The following is a 22,043-nucleotide window of genomic DNA, read 5'->3' on the forward strand; positions in this document are numbered from 1 at the left end:
TGGAATAATGAGGACTTGATTTTATTAAGGAATATGCTCAGAAATTAATTCCTAAGTTGTGGTTAGTATAACCAGAAGCTCTGGACTTGTGATTGGGAGAATATACCACTTTTAGAAATACAGAAGTTCTAGACAATAAAGACAGAAGCTCTGGTCTATCGATACTTAGTAACTCGATATTCCAGAAGCTCTGGTTTTGAAAACATTGTTTTAAGTAGACATATTAAGCATACTCAATTTGTTGATCAAGAAATGGAATCTTTTCTTATCAAGAGCGTTAGTGAAGAGTTTTGCAAGTTGTTATTCTGGAGGAATAAAATACATCTCCATGGTTCCTTTCTCGACATAATTTTTTATAAAATGGTACCTGACATCAATGTATTTGGTCTTTGAGTGTTGTACAGGATTTGCAGTGATTGCAATGACACTTCTGAAGTCACATAGAACTGGAATTTCTTCAATCTTGAATCTATAGTCTTTGAGTTATGTCATCCAGAGGACTTGTGAGCAACAACTAGCTAGCTATATATTCTGCCTCTGCCGTAGAAGTTGGCATACAATTTTGTTTTGTGGATGTCCAACTGACCAGGTTGTCACTAATAAGTTGACAATTTTCAGAAGTACTCTTTTGTCTAATTTGCATCATGTATGATCTGCATCTATATAAGCTATAAGCTTGAAACCAGAGTTCTTTGGATACTAGAGACCCAATCATTGAGTTACTTTGAGGTATCTAAAGATTCTCTTTAAAACAGAAATATGAGATTTCTTTGGATTGACTTGAAATCTTGCACAGAGACAAGTTAAGAACATAATATCTTGTCTACTGGTAGATAGATACAGAAGTGACCCAATTATGCCTCTATAGTTCTTGTCATCAACTAATTTTCTAAAATGGTCAGAATCAAGTTTAGATCTAGTAGTGTTAGTCCCAATTTTAGTGTAAAAAAGGAAAACTTGCGCGTAAAATAAGAAAATACTATTTCTTGTATTTCCCTATAAATAAGAGTCCTCTTTCCCCTTTTGTAATTTGTAAATTCGAGTTATTTCTTAAAAACACTCCATCTCCGATACCCCCATCATTCCAATCCATGCAAGATCTATGGTCACGATTAATCATATGACTACGATTCTCTTTTCATATCGATCTAAAATTGTTTCCGCTTTACATATTTTGTTTAGATCATTGATTCAATATGGGATCCAACAATTGGTACCAGAGCCGAGCGATTGCTAAATCATACGATCGATTCTGTTTTGAATCAATTTCTCAATCCTGTGGGTATTTTTCTTCAAAAACCTGCTGTCTTCACGAAGAACCCCTGTTTTTCATAGTTTTCTGTTTTCAATTTTAAAACCCTGTGATTACGGTGGTATTTTTACTGTGTTTGAATAGATTTTGTATTAAATATGATAAATCTCAACTGAAATTCGGCATATAATATTGGATCTCTTACAAAACTTCCAACTCTTCAACGAGAGGAATATCCTCAATGAAAGGTCCACAGGATCAATTTCTTCAAGGGAATGGATCCAAAACTATATAAATCTTATTTTGAGATCATAGATTTGGAAAATGTGGAACTAAAAGAGAGTAATTGCACTTTTGAGTCATTCCATGAACATGTACTTGTAAAAATAGGTCGTGCTATTTTAACCTCCTTTAGTTAAACCATATTATTGGAAATATTAAAATGAATGTTTTTTTTATGTGTATGAATATAAAGAGTTGGTAAAAAGGGTTCATTTAGCATAACTTAGACAAATAGACACAAATACCCTCGCGTCACACATAAATTAAGGTCTAGAAGGATAAAATGTATGCAGTAAACACTAAACCGGTCTAGAAGGATAAAATGTATGCAGTAAGCACCGAACATATGGCAAATTGAAAATACCCGCCCCCAGAAGTGTTGGGGGCTAAAGCAATACAACCCAAACCTTATCGGGTAAAAGTATTGTTCCGAAAAGAACCCCCAAATCCCTCAAATAGAATTTTAGTTTATAGAATACATGATTTTGAAAATATCACATCTCCAACCAAAACACATAATTATGTGTAATATGGTAAAGGGAATTCATTACAACAAAGACAGCAATCATAATGTGAACTGGCATCATCTTGACAATGAGACCAACAACTTTCCAATGGAACTTCAACTACCAAGACATGAACAACTATGTCACACTTTTAAAACCAAAATCAGATCCAAATACTCGAACCACGGCTTCAACCGATACCAGATATACTACTAAGGATATCTGTAGAAATCACAAATGCATACAGTAGTTCTATATACATCTTCAGAATGTGGTTTTTCTAGTCAATATGTCTGCCATCTAATCATCATGCACAAAATAATCAGAGTCCCCGGTGGTGTAATAATTTTGGGATTAGGAAACCTTTGTCATGACTTACATAATGTACAATATACAGTTTATGTAGCCCAGACTCACCCCTTTTACGCTCTATATAAGTCAACGTTCAGCTATCTTCTGAGGCTCCTCGTGACCAACCTGCAGTCATGAGAGCATAAACCATCAATATACATGCTTTCATCGTATGCTGATGGTATTTGATTCATGTTGATAAAATGCACACATTTGACTTTCCAAAGTCAAACATGGTACATTTTGGTTTCATATTGATACGGATTAATTTAATTAACAATTTGGTCATACCATAATACTACACAAGACAGCATTGTAAATAGGAATAAGTGGGTGTAAACGAAAAAGAAAAGAAAAAGAAAAAAACGTGTCTTTGTTATGAATTTTGGTGGGAGTCCAATGCGGCGACATTTAATACGTATAACGATTAACTTAGATAACAAATACCCGTCCATCTCCTGAAAACTGCAACAAATTCATTTCCTGGACGTCGTATGAAAATTCTAGACACATCCTTTTTCAAGTAAATATTTTGCCCGTTTTTCACTATTAAAGATAAATCGATTACCCTTAGGGGTAGCTCAACTAGTAAGATAATGGGCTTGCTCCCTGACCACTGTTTCGATTCTACTCGGGGCTACTGGAGGTTTCTTTGGTAGTTAACTTCAGGGACATTGGGATTAGTCAAGATGCATGCAAGCTGGCCCGAGCGCCCACGATTATCCAAAAAAGGATAAATTGAAGCATGCACACAATTCTTTATGTTGTCTTTATTGAAGCGTTTTCAGATATTTGACGAAGAACAGTCCAGTATTTTCCTTAAACTACATGGCAAATCAAATGTTGCAACTTTCACGAGACACCCCGGTTAAGTGTTTAATAAAAATATTATATTCACGAACAAATTTGCTATTTCCCATTAAAATTCAAAGAAAATGTTTACAATCTTTTTCCAAAATTTTTTGACACCCGTAGCTTGTTTAGAAGTGCACAAATCCTTACCCAATAACATCTAATGATGGGCAAGAAAAAGGGAGGCGGTGAAATGGGCTCATTGCAGTTCGTCATTCTAAAAATTTATATCAAGAAAATAAATATTTTAAATCATTTCTTACCATGATACTGCAATGAACAGGTTGGTCTTGGCAATTGGCTCATGTCTGTATAATCAACTTTTAAGCCGGTGGAAGTGAGCGCCGACAGGTTGGGCACTCCATCTTTATATCCATCCATCTTTGTAAGCAACCAGAGTGGAAAAAATGATCACATGGAGTAACCTATAACAACATTTTTGTTAAATTCTTGGTGAAAAGAATACTAACCAAACTAATTTATTATATCCAACCCGGAGGTGGGGTAGGCTGGGGGGATGTACACAGACCTGACTTCCACCCCAAAGAGTTGGTGAAAGACCACCTACAAAGTAACTATACAACAATATTTCGCCATTACATACCATGCAATCATTTGAATGATGAGTGAGGTCAATGGCAGTCATGCAAATGACACAGTCAGTAGCATGATTTGACTCCTGATCGACCCTTCTAAAATAACAATATTTCTCGGGCAAAATCTGCATTAAAACATCAAAATACAAGTTCAGAGTCAGTCAAAGCATGTTAAGTCAAACTAAAACTATAATCATTGCTAGTGAACAATGTAGGTGGATTACAATTTAAACCAATTGGATTTTTTTTTTAATTTGCCTTCCATAAACCACTGATTAACCACAAGGGTTGTGGCATAGTGGTTGAGGCCCTAGGGATGCGGTGGAATATCCCATTTGTTCAGGGTTCGATTCCAGGCATACACAACAATTGTAGCCACTGAGTTTATCAGGGCTGATTTCTTGCTGTTACAATTTGCCGGGATTAGTCCAGGCATAGCCTGGGACACCCTTCCAAAAAAACCCCACTGATTCGTTATTAATGAAACAAGTTAATGGATAAATTGAAGGATATGAAGCTATCACAGAGTGGACATCAAACCTGGCGAGGAATAAACCATCGAGATCCAAGATAGTGTTGTAGAATGAGAATTGCAGCCTGGAAACCAACAAGGAGACCCAAACTAATACACCAGTTCTTATCAGGTTCAATTCGCATGAAGTTATGAGGACATCCGAAGACATATAAAGGAATTGCCAGCCGAGTCAAAGACATTCCTACTATATAATGAGGATGCAATGGTTTTCTTGAATCACGAACAATGTTTGTGATAATTTGCGGAATCCAAAAGGAATGCAAAAGAAGAAGTATAGGGCGCAGATATCTATGGAACTCATACATGATCAAGATACCACCTAAAAGGATTCCATCTGAGAAATATATACAAGTCTTAGTGCAAAATAGATGAATGTTTGAAAAGTCAACTAAACTATAAACCTGATACAAAGAAAGCGTAAACGAAAAGGTTAATTATGAATATACAAATGTACTATTGTCAGTCTCTGATTTAACAATCTTCTACTACTTTAGCCAAATTTAGCAAATATAAGCATCGGTATTCTCATATTAAAGCTACCTGTATAAACTTTTTGTAAATGCGGACGATACATGTAAACACTGTGGGCATGACAAAGCAATCAGCACTGGAATGTTTTCTGAGGGGCCGTTTACCAAAAGCTTACCCGCAAGCACTCTCATTACCTTATCAGGTAACATTTTCGGCCATAAAAATGGTTTGTTGGTAGATGTATTTTACCCGGTAAGCGCTTACTAGGTAAAAGTCTTCTCCCTCACTTACAGGGTAAGCTTCTCGGTCCTTGGTATGTATCTTACTGAGTAAGATTCTCGGTCCTTGGCATGCTCGCCCGGTAAAGTAAGTGACATATGGTAAGCGCTTACCTGGAAAGTGTTCCGTAAACGGCCCCTTAGTCAACTTTAACACTTATTGATTTACCATCATTGTTCTTTGTTGAATTTGGTAGTTAACCCTAGTAAAATAATCGTTGAGAACCTATTTCGTATAAATACATCGAAGGTACATTTATCCCATAAGCATATTAAAACATATAATGATGAGACTAGGAGGTTGTAGAAGCCTTGGTTCAAATAGAACAATATGATCTCGTACATATTTCCCTTTGTCACATGAAAGTTGCAACAATTTCCTTTTGGAAATATCCTATGAAAATTGCAATATTTCTTTTCATGGTATCTTTTAATCCGCAACTAATTACTTGCTAGTTGTTGTCATTACAAAGAATTGATGGTATTGATTAGGGTCCATAAGATTCCCCTAATTCGTCATTGTTGTTCGGTATTTAAGACATTTAATAGTAGTCAAATATTTAACTATTAGTCCAAATGAAAAGGTTGGAACTTATATCACACCACATACACATTGCGAAGAAATGGTTCCTTTTCTCTGCTACCTGATCAATGATTTATAGAATGATCTTGGTAAAATTGCTATATACTCCCTCCATCCCAAGAAAACTGTGATATTTGAAATGGCAAATTGTTTGACCATATGTCACTTACCTAAATACCCTTCAACTAAGAAAAACATAGGGACACTTAAGTTGTGAGCAAGGAGTTGAGTGTCCCCACATTACATATTTTAAAAGATTGGGGCAAGGACAAGGAGTAAATGGATTTTCTGAACTTGTGTTCAGCAATCGACTTTTCGCAACTTGTGTTTAATGGTAGATTTTTCTGCACTTACAGAAAACCTTTCAAGTGCTTTCTGAATAACTGTATCAATGGAACAATAAAGTCATTTTGGAAAATAGTATCAAAATTTTAATTTTCATGTGTTTCAATAATCTAAAAAAGTACATTTAGAGATGTTCAAATTTAAATAAAAAGTAATGAAATAAGCAACTCCGACACAAACAAAATGAAATAGCATGATTCTTAACAACAGTACTTACAGAATCGACTGTAAAGAACTGAAAGTTCACGCCTCATAGCTTCCCAACCCTCTCCATTATTCATAGGTCGACTTGCCTTCCATATAGCAAGAAGATACCTCATCTCAAAGATTGAGAAGACGACAAACTTAAAAAATGCAGCAGTAGCAAAAGCATTGAACAAGGACTCTGCAAGACATACCACATACTCAAATACACATCCATAATCAATAGAAAAATGAAAAACATGTTTGCAGAGAACAAATATTATTTGCTTAAGTGGTAGCGGAAAGATCCTCACCATCACGACTATAAGAAATAACATAGATAATAAGAATACTATAATTGATGGATTGACAAATTTCCTAATAGCCTGAGTTGCATGCAGTATGCTTGGGAAGATATGCAAACAACGCTGTATTGTATTGTTCACTCCTCTTTACTTCTAAAAAGGAGTATATAATAAATAACAAAAGAGGTAATGTTCTTGCCAAAAAAACCACAAATAGAAGTTGCCAAACATTCCCAACTGAACTAGAAAGTTTACCAACTAATATCCCTGCAGTCAAATGTAAAAGGCAAAGATATGCATCCATGATAGCCTGTTGTCCAATCATCAAAATTGACACTTTTGCAGCCCCCTGCAGTAGATGCCAAATCCACATTGGTATCTTATCTAGACAGCAATAACAGTCTTCAAATTTATTTGAATACTACAATACAAGTACAACTATCAGACGAAGTCTTACAGATTGCGTATTACTATGTTCCATTTGCCGAATTAACAGAAGAACCTGAAGAAAAGAAATCTGATATCCGAAAACTTTAAGGAGCAACAGTAAAGCAGTTGATCATGCACAATTGGTTAGAATAATAACACTAAGAATTAGGTCCATTTACACATGATACATCAAGATGTACTTACTTCATACTGAAATACCCTATCTGAAATAAGTAGGCATTGACTTGTTCAAAATCAACAAGGAAGGGATAAGATGAAGGATACAAAGGTCACCATTAGAGTGTAATTCACTGCTTTGTTATAGTAAACCTCTATGTTGACTGAAGTAGCATTCATTAGCATGGGTGAGAAGCAATCTCCATCATCATCAGCAGAAGGACTCTCCATTAAGCCTTCCATGTAATAACGATCATGGTCTCCATCTACCAGGAAAGGAAGAGAATATTCAAATGGCTTGAAAATAAATAAATAAATACACACATTTTTCATGACATTGGAAACCATAGCAAGGGGGTCAAATTGTTGCTGCCCGTTAATTGAAACACCCACGGTAATTCACTGGGTATTACAGCAAGTGTCGGGTTCGAACCTTAAGGTTATGGAGAGTAAGTTCCAAGTACTTGAGTGTATCTATATTTGCATGTATATATGTGTGTGCATAAGCAAAATGCACTGGCATGTGCTCATACTCGTTCACTAAGCAAACTTATAAGGATATAAAGCATTGGTTTCAAATAACCCTTTGCTAGGGTAGTATGTGCCTGTTTTTAAACAAGGTTTCAAGCAAATACATAATATGTACAAGAAAAATAAACTTTGAGGAAAGGTATTCATTATAGAGCTGCAGTACCACTTTGGGTGGATGAGACACGTGAAATTTGAGCAGAGATTTCAACATTACAGTGTTTGTCCATGTCACTAATTGGAGCTGCAAGAACAAATTCAAATACTTACTCCAAACTTCATTGAGAAAAAGAATTAATACAAAGTGTGGGGGGTAAAATTAACACAAATAATGGGAAGAAAACTACATTGTTTGCTCTTCCAGATCTTATCACGTGGAGACTCCTGGAAGACTTGTGATGAGAAAACTCCAAGCTGAGAAGGTGTAAAAATACAAGTTCATCACATTAATTTACGAATAAAAATACATTAAAAATACAGGGCTTTTCATTTTGGTCATTTAACTTTCTCATTTTGTTGACTTCACTCCTGTGGTCTGAGGCAAACTAAAGATGTGATAGTGGGTTCCATTTTCTTGATGAGAGGAAAATGGTGATCAGAGCAACCAAATTGATAACAGAATGAACACTCATTTTGGGTAGTGATCTCCACTGTGCAAAAAGCACGCACTAATTCTTAGTAAAATGTGCAATCATCCTAAAGAGCTTCCATCAGCAGCAAGTTCTGTTAGCTAATGACACCATGTTTTGATGGAACCTACTATGTACTGCAGATAACTTTTGCATTCAAAGGTAAAAATAGATCCTGATTTATCCCCTAAGATGTCACAAAATTATTTTCAAATTAGAAAAGTATGTTACTCGATATTGTAATACCTATCCTTTTCCAAGAGTCGAGAACTTGACTTCTTGGAATAGGTACAATGTATAGGAACTAAAAGAATATGAACAACTAATGACAACAAAGACTTTCTGCAAAGTAGAAAAAACGTTCAATTAATAATTTGATCAACAGTGTGCCAGTTTTTAACAGCTAAAATCTGTTTCAATTAATTGTGTTTCCTTCCTAAAATCCATCAAATGAGGCTATTCGTACTCTTTTTCATTCAAGTGAATTTCTAAACAATGCATCTGAAAGATCATCGTATGCCGTAAAGTTAAGCCCTATCCTATAATGACCTATGTACTCATTCATTGGCGAGTGGTATTTCAAATGTAAACGAAGGAAAATCTAAAGTTATGCCAAGAATATAGATCTCTATGGAATTACTGTTATTTCAAATGCTGATAAATATCATACTCCTCAGTAAAGAGCATCTCCTATCCCAAGAATATAAGGCTCTATTACTACCAAGTTACCCTATTTACAGTACCATATTTTAAACCTATGCCACAAAAAGAAACCTTTATCCCACTAAAGAGCTGTAACTGTCCCAAACTAATTGGATACACATTTATATTACACGTTTCTTTTTAATAAAATGGCCACTTCTACCTCCTTGTTATTTGTTTACTGCCATCCATAGGACAAATGCAACTGTACTTCTCCCTTTAATTTTGCATAATGAGTGTGATCGGCATAGCTAACTAACCCTAACTTGAGCATAAACTTTCTGAATCTTACACACTTCTCGTTTTTCCTTGCAAACCAAACCTGGTGTGTTCCCATATAAACCTCAACTTAAGTTGCTATGTAAGAAGGCCATGTGGCATAGAAGTGGTAGAAAAGACCCAATCACATCATAACTTGACAAGAATTATGAACTCAAAAATGATAACATAATTCTTCATGAGACGAAACAAAAAATGGTTTAATTGAAGAATATCAAACTTCTTGAGTTAAAATTTTAATACGTTAATTTAAAGGCCCAATGAGTCAGTTAACCTACAAGGACAAAACTCTCAATTAGTCAATCGGCTTGACAGGCAAAGCCAAACTAACAGCAAGATGCCATTATGGTTACTGTATGAGGTTAAGGTTCGTACCTTGAGTGTGACTCATACCAAAGGAAAGAATCTTGCAAGGTGTGACGATATCATTTACAAAAGCAGAAATATACATATACATGATGGGAAAGCGCAAGACAGTAAGACCCTAAGATTATAGCAAACATGAATACATATATCTTACATTTCTGAGAGTGTTCAGCCTGGCTCTTGGAATCATCTATTCTCACCAAGACACAAGGGACAAACCAACCATGTAACGCATTATGATGTAGCCTACTAGTATTATAAACTCTTACATATCTGACTTTTTCTAGGAACTATAACAAATTCTTTCTTCCAAAGACTGGAGCAAGAACAGAAGCATGCCCGGTATTACAATGAGGGGGCTAATCAGAGGCAGGGCTAGAATTTTAATTTAGGGTGGTCTAGATGATGTTGAAAGAAATGAACTCAATTTGTAACGTGCAAATTGTTAATGTGAGACATGTGATATGGGCAAAAAAGGAACTCATAGTGCAAGCCATAAACATGATAGTATAAAAATCTATGACTTCACAATCTTGATCTATATATTTGGAGACTTTGTATAATGATATCAGTGTTGATTTACTTTACTCTGATATTTGATTTTATAATATTTTTTATAAAACATTTGCAAACGAAAAAAACATAAAAATATTGTTGGCGATAGAACCAGCAAATATTAAATTATGCATATTATAATTTATACATGCTCTAATTATTCACAGAAATCTGAAACTAATTAAACAAAAAAAGAAAAAAATCAAGAAAAAGAAACTAGGAGTTTCGAATTAATTATTTAAAGAAATTTGAGATTGATTAAATAAAAAGGAAAAAAGAAAAGAAAAGGAAACTAGGAGATTCAATCTCTGAATAATCAATTCCTAGCAAACATATCAAACCACTTGGACCACTAAGATAATATGTTTCAAGTTTCTATTATAACATATTAAGTGGAACAGTTGGGGGTGGCTCAGCACCACCATGCCCCCCTACTGTGTCCACCCCTGGGGCAATGCTGTGTGCACGTTGAACTAGTAGAGATACCATGACAGTTAGCACCCATGGAAAAAAGAGAAATTCAAGCAAGAGGTTATAAGGCTTTGGCGACTCAAACTATCAACATTGTCATAAGCATTGTAGGTGCATCGCCATCAACCTTAGGCGGCCTTATGGAAAAAAGGGGAAATTTTAGTTGCTGTTAGAAGCCTTGGTCCTAGTGCAGCATGAATCCTGCCTTGATTTGCTATACAAGTACAAGACTGTCATGCCGTTTAAACTAGATATCAAGTACATAATACAACTAAAAATCACAATTCTATTATTTTGGATTATCCCCTAAAGGGAACATCCATATTGGCAGGTAACAACCAGACGAAGGATGGACAAATGCATGTGGTTCCCACATTTGCACATAAACATGTTCTTCATTCTAATGAGTTCAAGGTTTCAGAAATTCGAAACATGGCATCTTTCTGCTGGAAAAGACTGGTACACCATAAAAGCATAAACCTAGTGAGGTGGGTAATATGTTTTACCCTCTGTTATTTCAAGTCTGCCACTACAGATGCAATGAGAAATTCCAACATAGATAAAAAATCATGGAGAAAATTTTCCACTAAAACAAATCTGTCAAGAGATGAATGAACAATCGAACTTAGAGTAACAGCCACCATGACCAATACAATCATTTATTTGTAGAAGTAACCATATGATATCAGTGAGAAATAAAGATTACCAAGTGATATGGGTTGGATAGTATATAATCCTCTTCTTGACCAAACTCTCCCTCTTTTGCACTGCAAGTCAAGAGTATCATATATGTATTTCATTTGATCAAGATATCCTTAAACATACTTCCAATATATGATGTTAAGAAAATAATCAATATATGCTCAGATAGAGTATTTGTTCGACACTCGTGACCAGTGACAAAGTCAAGGACAAGCTAGCAAGTCCCACTTGATTTTTTGTAGTTAACAGATGCATTCAAAAAATTTAGTATCGAATCATATATTAAATAGCAGTCGCAACCCCCCCCCCCCCCCAAAAAAAAAAAAACCCGAAAATCAGAAAATTGCAATTAATTCGTAAGCAAATCCATATATTTTCTGGATCCACTATTGCTCATGATAGAGAAAGAGATTACAGGTTGAACCACAAAAAATCCTTTTAACTCATAATCAAGTTCATCACCTGCATGTTTTCTGATACAGGATAGAAGTGTGGAAGTCCACCTATCAATTATGGGCAAGAAAAATTCTGCACCGTACTTTGCAAACATTTTGTGTATTATATATAATTAAAATAAAAATGATAACAACATACTGACTCAAATGCAATGTCAAATGGAATATTTTAGTAATATCCACGATATTGCTTTCAATACCATTGATTTGTGCCCAGAAAGAACCATCATCATAAGGTTTCATATATGTCCTGTAAAAAACTATTTCTTAGGCGTCTTAAATTACAAGGCCACGATTTGCCCATTTGAAGGCTCAGCATATCATTTTCATTGCAATATTATTAGAGAAACTTTATGCCACTACTGCCAAATGATTATTAAATTGTATAATACAGCTAATAGTAACGTTCTTCCTTGCACATGAACAACAAAATAACCATTATCCATGAAGGCATAAGTTGGCTTTGTAGGTTTCCTTTGACTCATATAAACTACCAAATTTTTTGTCTAGTTACGGACCATCTTTCACTTAACTAACTGTACATACGAGTTAATTAGAGGCATTATTGGATCCCATGTACTTATATATCACCCCCTCTATAAATAGGGGTATCTATCTCATCACACTGGAACATGGATTCCCTGCAAAAAAAAACGAAGTACTCAACAAGAATACTCATGCAATTTTAATATGTTATAATGTCAAATTCAATTTTTAGAATACCTTCCGATACTTTTGGACATTTTATGCTTCTAAGAAAGCATAAGGCCTGGTGGGAGTCACGATTGACCATCATGGTATAGGCAATCAGGCATACAGTGCAATTCACCGTAAGGGTTCTATTTGCAAGGGCAGCACAACATGGAGATATGGTGCTCCTAAGCGTTGGGACAAAACTTGCATAGAAATCCGCTAGCTTGTGGATGGCAATGGGGCGGGATTTACAAGCCGCCCTCATATAGGGTGGATATGGGTTTCCAAAAGAGCAATGAAGTATTGATATGCGAACAATTTCTTATATGTGTATTTGGCAAAGGCACGGGCAACGGCGCACTCGCAGATGACGCACACACACACACATACACATTCATCTATTGTATTCAAGCATATTTTTATTTAATTCATCTTATTTACAATCCCACACTTTACTCTTTATCACTTCAGTAACCCTTTTCGTTAGCTGGGTTTTACATTATCAAAGCATTGTTTACAACCCCTAATCCCCTAATCCTTCTCAAGATCTAGTTGGACAAAGTTGGGCAGCCAAAAAGCAATAAATAAAATAAAATTATAAATCTGACAACCTTTTCATTTTGTCATATTAGCTTTGTTTGTAACAGAATATGCAATACACATTTTGTATCTTCATGTCACTCAATTGACCCAAAAGGCCAAAATCATAACCATAACCACAACAACAAGAAGCTCTATGGGATAGGCTAAACATGAACCCAGAAGAAACCATAAAGTGGTCTAAGCCAATAGAAAACATTAAGAGGTTCGAAGACATGATGCCATTCTTTCAAACACTTTAATCTATGTTGACTGTTTTGGTTATAATTCATTCACTCAAATCCCTCTTCAAGTACCATATATCTGACCTCTCCTCCTAACGACGTCCTGTTAGTACAAAATTATGAAAGAACTACACTTGATACATGTCTAAACTATGAACACACTCATGCCACAAGTTTACAAAGATCAAACCTGTGAGAAGCCTGGGAGTAATATGTTGCAAACTGATAATCAGTCATATGCAATAACTAGAGAATTGACTTTCATAGTACATACTCTACTTCTGAGGGAAGTACCTGTTGGCGACCATTCGAAGTTGTCTAAACGGCCATATATATACTCCTTCTACCCTAATTTGGACACGGCCAACTTCAGGTTCATTATCAAACACGTCATGGAAAATCATTACACCCTGCCATATCAGGAACCAGAAGTTCTTGTTACAAATTTAGAATTCCTTATCAAGATATAAAATAGCACATAACTTGAAAAGAAAAAAAATTAAACCCAAGTAGTGGCTACATTTAATGGAAAATGTAGCTGCTACACAAACGCATACATAAATGGAGATATAGATGAACAATTAGATCTACTAGCAGTGTCTCTATGTCTGCGCATATATAGCCCATAGGTTTTCGATATCAAATTCTACTTTTCATCTCTATAGATCATGATTTTCCTTTTTGAAGTATACCGCATAATGAATTTTGTGCGTTAAAGGTAATTACATCCATATACATATCATGTTTTCTAAGTTAAATTATTTGGTAACTATCTCAGTTTCATATCATATAGAAATTTAACTAGAATTTCAGAAATATTGTCCACCATAACCACATTTGTAAGCCGTAATGTGAAAGAAACATTGTTTTTATTATTATTAACCTGGATATCCAACCCGCTATGCGAGCCGACTAATCCCAGGGCGATCACCTGCTTTGCAGATAGCAAGGAGTCACCGCATTTGAACCTCTGTGGCCACAAGGGGATTTTTATTCCTCCTTGGATTTGAATTTGGGACCTCCTGGTACTTTTGACCTTTGGAGCCAAGCTCAAACCAATCAGGCACCACCCTTGTGGTTATGTGAAAGAAACATTTGAGGCTAACAATCTTGGTATATAACCATAATATGATAAGAATTACACCTTACCTGAACATAGTGTACACCATTTATCTTAGTTGGCCTAGTGATCAACTCCAACACAGAATTGCCACTTGATTTCTTGAAATCTGGAAACCTGGAAGATGTATTTGAGGACTGGAGGAACCTCCAAGCCCCTGATACAAGCACAACATCAATTCCGAAAACAAACTCCAAGTCAATTAGCTGTATAACACCAAAATAAGATAGTTGGTGCTATGCTATCTATTGCAATAAAAAAGAAAAAGAGAACATAAGGCAAGTCCTTAACGACCATCATGTCACTACTACTCCTAAGTAAATATCTTAATGCCCACAGAAAAGGATGAAATTAAGCATTATATATTATTCTGATGCTTGTTCAGACCAGCATCTATCATCAGGTTTCAGTGTCCATGCTAGCTATTTTAGGGTATGTGCTTCCTCCAAAGTACTCACTGAATCTCCATTTCAACTTGGCATGTAGTGTGCTTCGAGGGATGATGGTATATAATATCTCCACATTCTGTTTTGGTTCTATGGTGTACTGTGGGCAATGGGGAAGAGCATAAACTAGCCATAGAATGAACCTGCCCCTTAGTGAATTAAGAGCCAAATATTATCTAAGATCCAAGAATTTCTTCCAAAAGCTGCGATGAAAATTAACTAAGACGTAAATCAAAAGGGACCATATGATCCAGAATATGCACAACAATAAGGAACTAGTCACTATGGGAAAACACAAAATACTGGGTATACCATTTCATACTTTGGGCCTTTTGTGTGTTACATTGGACACTGGGCACCTAGTTCTTTTCTGGAGCTTCAGTAGTCTCTTTCATTCCATTTGCTAGTGTTTTGCTAATCAATTTTAATGGTCAATGATAGCAATCTTGTTGATTTAGTTAGAACAAACCTATAAATATGTGTTCCCTACCTACTATGTTCATAAACTAGTGCCCACCTTTATATTATGGCTTGTTCTAGAATAATTCCTACTTGCAGAACCAAGTCCCTGTTTACTGGAAAACCCTTTCCAGAAGAGGTGACTTTGGAGAACAAGGAGTTTGTGTGTAGAGAGTGTCTAGGCATTTGATACACATGTTAGATATTATTAACTGCTCGAAACCCATCATTTCAAATTGGAGTTTCATCCAGCAACTTCAAACTTTGTTAAAGTAGTAGAATGTGATCATATATCCTAGCTCAGTAACTTACGAACCTCTGTACGTCCCAGTTATATTCCATGCAGAGAATGGACCCAATTCATTCTCATCTTTCCTTGCAACAAGCCACTGAAAGAAGCAGAGGGTTAAATTACATTGTACTCAAGCTTGATGTTTCAAAATCATGTTATATTTCTAATCAACACGCAAAATGTTTAGAATAGTATGAGGTTGCATACAGTCCAGCGAGTTCAAAATGTAATACAATTTCTATTGTTCTTAATGGATAAGAATCCTACATATGTGTTGTAATGACGAGGCAGCAGAAAAACAATAACTAGGGTTGCATATATGACCATCATAATCCCCAAAACAACTGTCCATCATCTGACATTTCTAACAAATGGAATAGAAGTCATTGACAATACGGACCAGCATACTTGGCTACTTGGCTTTTTCTGCAAACGCCATTGTTCTTGCAGTATACTTTAGAAGAATGAGTGATTCTAAACAAAAAGTGCCAAGTAACTAAGATTGTGTTTTGTGCATTGCCCAAAATCAATCCCTCATTTCGGTAGACTATAGTTACTCTTTGTGCAAAAACAATGGTTACTATGCAAAGAAAAGCCAAATTATAGGGTTCACAAATTCATTTTAGCGTTTTAGTGTTTTATCTTGATCTGGAGGGGTCTCCCCCCTCCCTATCAAAAAAAATTCATTAACTCGAAGGGAAATGTAACCTATTATCCTTTATTAGTAGCATTTGTTTTGAATGCTCGATCAAGATAAGGTGTAGCATGCAGAAGTTTGCACCGCACAAGCTAATCACAATGGTGTCAAGCTATCATTACCCAAAGAAAATCTTCTTTAGGATTACCACTCAATCTATTAGGTTAGTAACACCGGCTTGAATTCTGATTTGAGTTGATATCGAATGGCAAACTCATAGACTGTTGTAAGCCACACGAATATATAATCTTCACATATTAGTATCTTAAGGTATGACAAAAGATATGCATTCTTTGCGTCTCAAATATAAGATTAGTTAGCAAACAGTAATAGTATCAAACTCCAAATATATGTAGATATAATACTTAAAAATGTAGCAGTAAAGTATATGGCCTATTATCTATAAAACTAAATATTGATGAAAATGAGATGCCTTAACAAACTAATATGCATCAGAGTAAATATTGATGAAATTTGATGACAAAAATGTTAATTTCAGTCCAATAAACTACAACACCACAGCTGAGATACATATACAATGCCTCAACTAACATAAGTAGAGGTCTATGGGTGTGTACGCCAAACACTACTAGTGGAAGAAAGGGTAGAATCTAAAAAGTGTTTCGGTTCAATTAACTACAAAAATATATTTCATTTGCAAGATGAAATCATAGGTTTTATTTGTTTCTACCATTTTCCTCCATTCAGCGTCCTCCATTTTGGGGCCATCTCTGTTTCTCCTCACATCAAGCTGATAGGGCTCACAAAATGAAATTGCTAAATGACCAAAATGAATGAGACCTTAATTTGGTATTCTGAGGCATTTTGGTCGGTGTGAACCTTTACCTATTATACGAAACCAAAGTTTAAAAGCATAACCATCTATGAAGATTATCATATTGGCTTTCATTGCACCAACAAGATCCATGTGCCTAAGCAAGAAATGCTTTCCTTCCACATCTTCACATCACATGAACAAACCATTGTGTATGTATCGTATACTTGATAATTTTAATTGAACTTTATATGGATCTCTTCCGCACGGTATTAGTAGAACCATTAAGTAAAACAATAGATTGGTATCAAAAGTAATACAGCTTTCCTTTGGTGAACAGAATAGCAAACAAAGAGTCCGACAAATTGAAAAAGACAATTCTCCCATGAACTTCCCCAACATCCTTTTCAAACAAACTCATCCACAACTTTTCCTAGGACAACTCGCTTTTAATTCGTGAAAGCCCATCAAATTCTACTTGTTATACACAAAAAACCAAATTTCAAGTAACAAAATCCAATGTGGCAATCTTGAGAGCTAGCATAAGAGGCAAATAAAGGCTAAGCATTGGGGCTCCTGCACATAGGTCGCAAGTTCGAGTCTCCTCATGGCCACTTAGGATTTTACTAGCTGTTATCTTCAGGGCCCATGAGATTAATCGAGTCGCAAGCAAGCTGGCCCGAAACCCACAGATAGCAAAAAAATTAACTGTGGCGTAATTTTTCTCTTCACTAGTGTCACTAACTTTTATGATCTGGAACTGGTCAAATTATCTCTTAACCACACAGTACTACACAACCCAGAAACAACCTGATAGGAATGTAAATGTTATTAAGACAAGAGGGACATTTATATCTAGAGAATTTTATATCTTATCACTTATTCTAAAGCTCAATGTAGTGAACAAAACGTATTCCTGAAAAGGTTTAAAGCCCATATTCATTTCAATGTTCAAAAAGGGAATTAAGAAGGATATCGAAGTGCATTCTTCCTGGAAATTTCACAGGAATCGTAAAGTAATCTTAAGGTCAACGCCAAATTAACATGAAACTAAATCTTGAAGGAATTATATGCACACAAAAATCAACAGTATTTGTGAAGACTAACCTCATCACCCCATGAACGAGCTCTCTCCCTCAGAGGCCTTAATCCTGCAATCGGTTGAAAATTTGACAAAACAAACCACAGCAACCCGAAGAAAACCCGAAATTCTTTCACCTTTAACCCCATAAACCCCAAGTTTCTGATCACAAAAAGACCCGAACAAGACTCAGCTAAATCACAATCCGCTGAAGTAGAAGAGGAAATTTCCACAACAGAAACATACATATAATTCTGAAGAAAGAGTGAAAGAGATTGTTGCTTCGAGTGGAGTCAACAACAGCCCTAAACTACCAATTGAGATAGGAAAATGAGACTTTAACAACCGACTGCACATAAATAAAGTAGTTGTTTCAACAAGAAAGAAAATCAGTAGTCAATTTGTAGACCAGAAAAAACCCTGATTTTCTGATGAATTTCCCGAGAATTTTGATTGATATTATGAATCAGTAGTTGGTGCGGATGTTCTTGTTTCTGTATCTTTGTTTATTCAAAAAGTAAAAAAAAAAAAGGAGGTGGAGTTGTTATTCCAATTAGACAACTGACTGCGTTGGAGGTTGTTTCATCGTAGAATGAATGATCATTCCATTGAAGACCAGAGGTTTGATCAACATCTTCTGATCATTCTACTTATTTAAATATTAAACGAAGATCAACAATATTCTACTTATAACTCAATTTAACATCATCTCAAATCTTATCATCCTCATTTTATTTTTGGAGGTTTTGAATTACTTATAAAAATAATTTATTGACCTATTCCGTTATAACACGGATAATAAGTATTTTTGAGTGTTTGGATAAACAGTTTATATCGGTGCCAAACCGATAATAAAAAGTTTTTAAAGAAATTAACCTTTTTGACTTATAATAAGTTGATAAGTGTTTTTATAAAAAACATAAGTTGTTTCAAATAAGCAATCACAAACACCCCCTTTATATTTTTTAAATAATTTAAACCGAGTAAATGACCATGTTATCATTGGTGGATTCAAGATTTTTGTCCAGTGAAACACCTTTAAGGTAGACTAAAGGCTGCAAAGTCGTCCGACGTGTTTTTAGCTAATTACACCGTTTCGAGGTATTTTTAAAGCTTTTTTGGTTGATTTCAAGAGATTTTTTAGTGTTTTTGTTGATTTTGAAGGATTTTTTTTGGTTTTTTTTGATTAATTTCAAAAATATATTTTGGTTTTTCTGATTAATTTCCAGTCCCAACACTTACATCTCTCTCCCTCGCTCTATCGACTGTTGTTGTCAGTCCAACAAGTGTTATTGTGGTTTGACCACAACTATTATAGCCCGACCACTGTCTCTGCTCTATGATCCGACCACCACCACTCACTTCTTGTACTTTAGAATTTTACGTCTCTTTCTCAAAAAATGTTGTTGCACGGTTCGATCACTGCTATTTGCATCATTTCTCTTGCCAGTAAAGCTCCATCATTTTAATACTTGTTGTCGTTGAATCTCTAAGTTCATACATTTTCCAGTACCAATTTAAATGTTTTATCATGCTCTTAAACTCCATTAGTCTTACTACTTGTGTGGTTTATGTCAATTGAATTTTATTGAAACAATCTTTGTAAGTTAGAACAACCAATTAGTCTACTATAACATGATGGCTGGTCTTTTATTATGTTCTTAAATGAAACTCCACCAATCTTTGTTAGTTGTAGCCATTTGTGTCAAGTGAACTTGAATACTGTAGGGAATTTAATATAATGCCTCTTTATAGCTTGTGTTATGCACAGAGGAGCGAGAAATGGTTTGGACGTATGCTTATTTATTGGTTTTCTTATAGGTACCGTTGCAGTGACATGGAGTTGAACAAGGAGTGGTGTGAGGGTATTTGATGTTACCCTTAAGATCTCGTTAATTGGTCATGTAAATAATATGTATGTTGTTTGCTTCCACTTATTGATCCTCTTAATGGCTCAAGTTCTGAGAATAAGACGTAGGTTGATTAAAGGATCGGTAGCATCAGAGTTGTAGAATCCCACAGAGAATGAGCCAAGAAAAGAGATTATGGAGCCAGAGTTAAAACTTTACATTTGGATAAAGTGAGAGCAACTCCATGAGGGTAATGGTGGAGTAGTTGAAATCCAGCTCTTTTAAGTGAGTTTCATTTTCTTTGTTAGCCCTTTCAGTATTCTCACTTGCTTATTCAGATAGTTCTTCCTTCATTTCTGCATTTAACTTGAAAAACACATAAGTTGAATAAGGAAATGACAAACATTGTTCATGGTGACACCAACTTATTAGGAACACTGGAATATTTATACATCTACTAGAACTTACATGTGTTTATTTTTTGGTTATATTTAGGAGAATCACCCTAAGTTGTATTTTGGCTCTGCCCATGGTCATACCCTTTGATTAATCAATTACTAGTGGCTTCTGATGCGACTATCAGCAACTAGTCGTATAGTCTAAAAAATGTAATTTTGATTTGGCACATGGTTTTGATAGAAGTCTTTGACTGATTATTGAACATTCTGTATGTCCCGTTAATAAAACTAAATTGAGAAAACTTATGGATCACAGTCAATTTCATAAATATCTAGTTGGAGAATGACATCAAAGTCATTGGATTTAAGTTGGAGAATGACATCAAAGTCAATGAATTTCAATTGGAGAGCTACATAGATCGAAAGCTTGCACCATTGGTATTCAAGCTAGATTCACTTTTTTTCCATGTTCAATGATAATCAACAAAGAGAATCTTCAATTCAGAAGACTCACGAGCAACACCTATGGTATTTTACTGAGGTAAATGAGTTGTGGATATTTTTTGGGCTAATTAGGAGTCATAACATACTGGTTATTTTAGATATATCATCAATCTAATAGAATAGTTGGATATGTTTTGGATGTAATCAAATTTATCATGTTTTCAATTAGTTGTTATCATAACATTAGGTAGTCGAGCATTGTAACATGAATGGTGCAGCCTAACTCTACTGCAACGGTGTATCACTATAATATGTATGATTGGATGCAGATGCACTAGACTTGAGTAGTGTAGCTTTATCTATGAGCTGAATTGGACTGCTCTGAAGTCGAGTTCTACCAATAAGCATGATTGGACCAGTCAGGCCACATCGAATTCAATAAGAAGTAGTTTAGCATAATCAACTATAATGATTATACACAATTAGGTTCTATTAAGTACATGATATTGTTAGGCATCACTAGACCAGGTATTGTTAATATGTACGAATAGACCCTTTAGTCATTGTACCTAGCCTTCCATTTTGAGTATATTACATTGTTGATCTCAACCATCAGTTTTGAGAATACTACCCATGACATCTGATCAAACACGTAGAAAAGAAAATTCTTTGTTACCTTGTTTTGCAAGAAACATATCTGATGAATTTCATTCATTGGATATTTCTCATTTTAGTTTACTCGAACCTGTTATTTTAGGTTTCAGATACAACATTCATCGGATCCTTTGTATGAATTAACTATATTTGAAACTATCAAAAATCCGATTGGATTTTCTTGACAAATATTATAGCTTCAAGTTTCAAATATTTTAATATGTACCAAGTTATCCGATGAAGCATCTTCATAGAACTGCTATAGTTGGAAATCTGATGTATAACTTATATTTCAAAAAATTTAAAAATATATAATTTTTATTTGTAAAGTTCTTGTAACTATCTCTCTTGTGCCAAGAGGAGAATGCCCTCAACGAAATCGAAGACTAGTTTAAGTGAGGTCAAGATCGTCATCTAAGCAGATTGGTTTGTCATGTAGCCAAAAAGAAGATCAATATAAGATAAAAGTCAACTAGTA

The 22,043-nt window shown here is 35.1% G+C and overlaps 1 protein-coding gene across 3 annotated transcripts; it reads right to left on the reverse strand.

Moving 5' to 3' along the window:
- Positions 1-2,017: 2,017 nt before the first annotated feature.
- LOC112522901 (transmembrane E3 ubiquitin-protein ligase FLY1) lies at positions 2,018-18,753 on the reverse strand. Of its 3 annotated transcripts, XM_025132236.1 has the most exons (16): positions 18,466-18,753; positions 18,246-18,381; positions 15,691-15,763; positions 14,499-14,626; positions 13,644-13,759; positions 11,382-11,442; positions 8,021-8,087; positions 7,840-7,917; positions 7,254-7,411; positions 6,997-7,056; positions 6,795-6,888; positions 6,269-6,436; positions 4,380-4,708; positions 3,848-3,964; positions 3,507-3,668; positions 2,018-2,517 (listed from the first exon to the last, which is right to left on the reverse strand). In XM_025132236.1, exons 2-15 carry the CDS (start codon positions 18,366-18,368, stop codon positions 3,567-3,569), a joined length of 1,674 nt encoding a protein of 557 aa, XP_024988004.1. In that variant the 5' UTR covers positions 18,369-18,381; positions 18,466-18,753; the 3' UTR covers positions 2,018-2,517; positions 3,507-3,566. The 3 variants fall into 3 exon arrangements, with proteins under 3 accessions (XP_024988004.1, XP_024988003.1, XP_024988002.1); XM_025132235.1 differs by having other exon boundaries at positions 6,997-7,041; positions 7,263-7,411; positions 18,246-18,753; XM_025132234.1 differs by having other exon boundaries at positions 18,246-18,753.
- Between the last annotated feature and the right edge of the window lie 3,290 nt (positions 18,754-22,043).

The sequence above is a fragment of the Cynara cardunculus genome (assembly GCF_001531365.2).
Source record: "Cynara cardunculus var. scolymus isolate 2C chromosome LG 12, CcrdV1, whole genome shotgun sequence".
Classification (NCBI taxonomy): Eukaryota; Viridiplantae; Streptophyta; class Magnoliopsida; order Asterales; family Asteraceae; genus Cynara; species Cynara cardunculus.

Excerpts from the sequence above, each read along its gene's own strand:
- LOC112522901 (XM_025132234.1), bottom strand. The coding sequence starts at position 18,467 with ATGTATGTTTCTGTTGTGGAAATTTCCTCTTCTACTTCAGCGGATTGT. Across the intron at positions 14,627-15,690 it reads TATAACTGGGACGTACAGAG|GGGCTTGGAGGTTCCTCCAG; the intron begins GTTCGTAAGTTA and ends TGCTTGTATCAG. Across the intron at positions 11,443-13,643 it reads CTTCGAATGGTCGCCAACAG|TGCAAAAGAGGGAGAGTTTG; the intron begins GTACTTCCCTCA and ends CTTGACTTGCAG.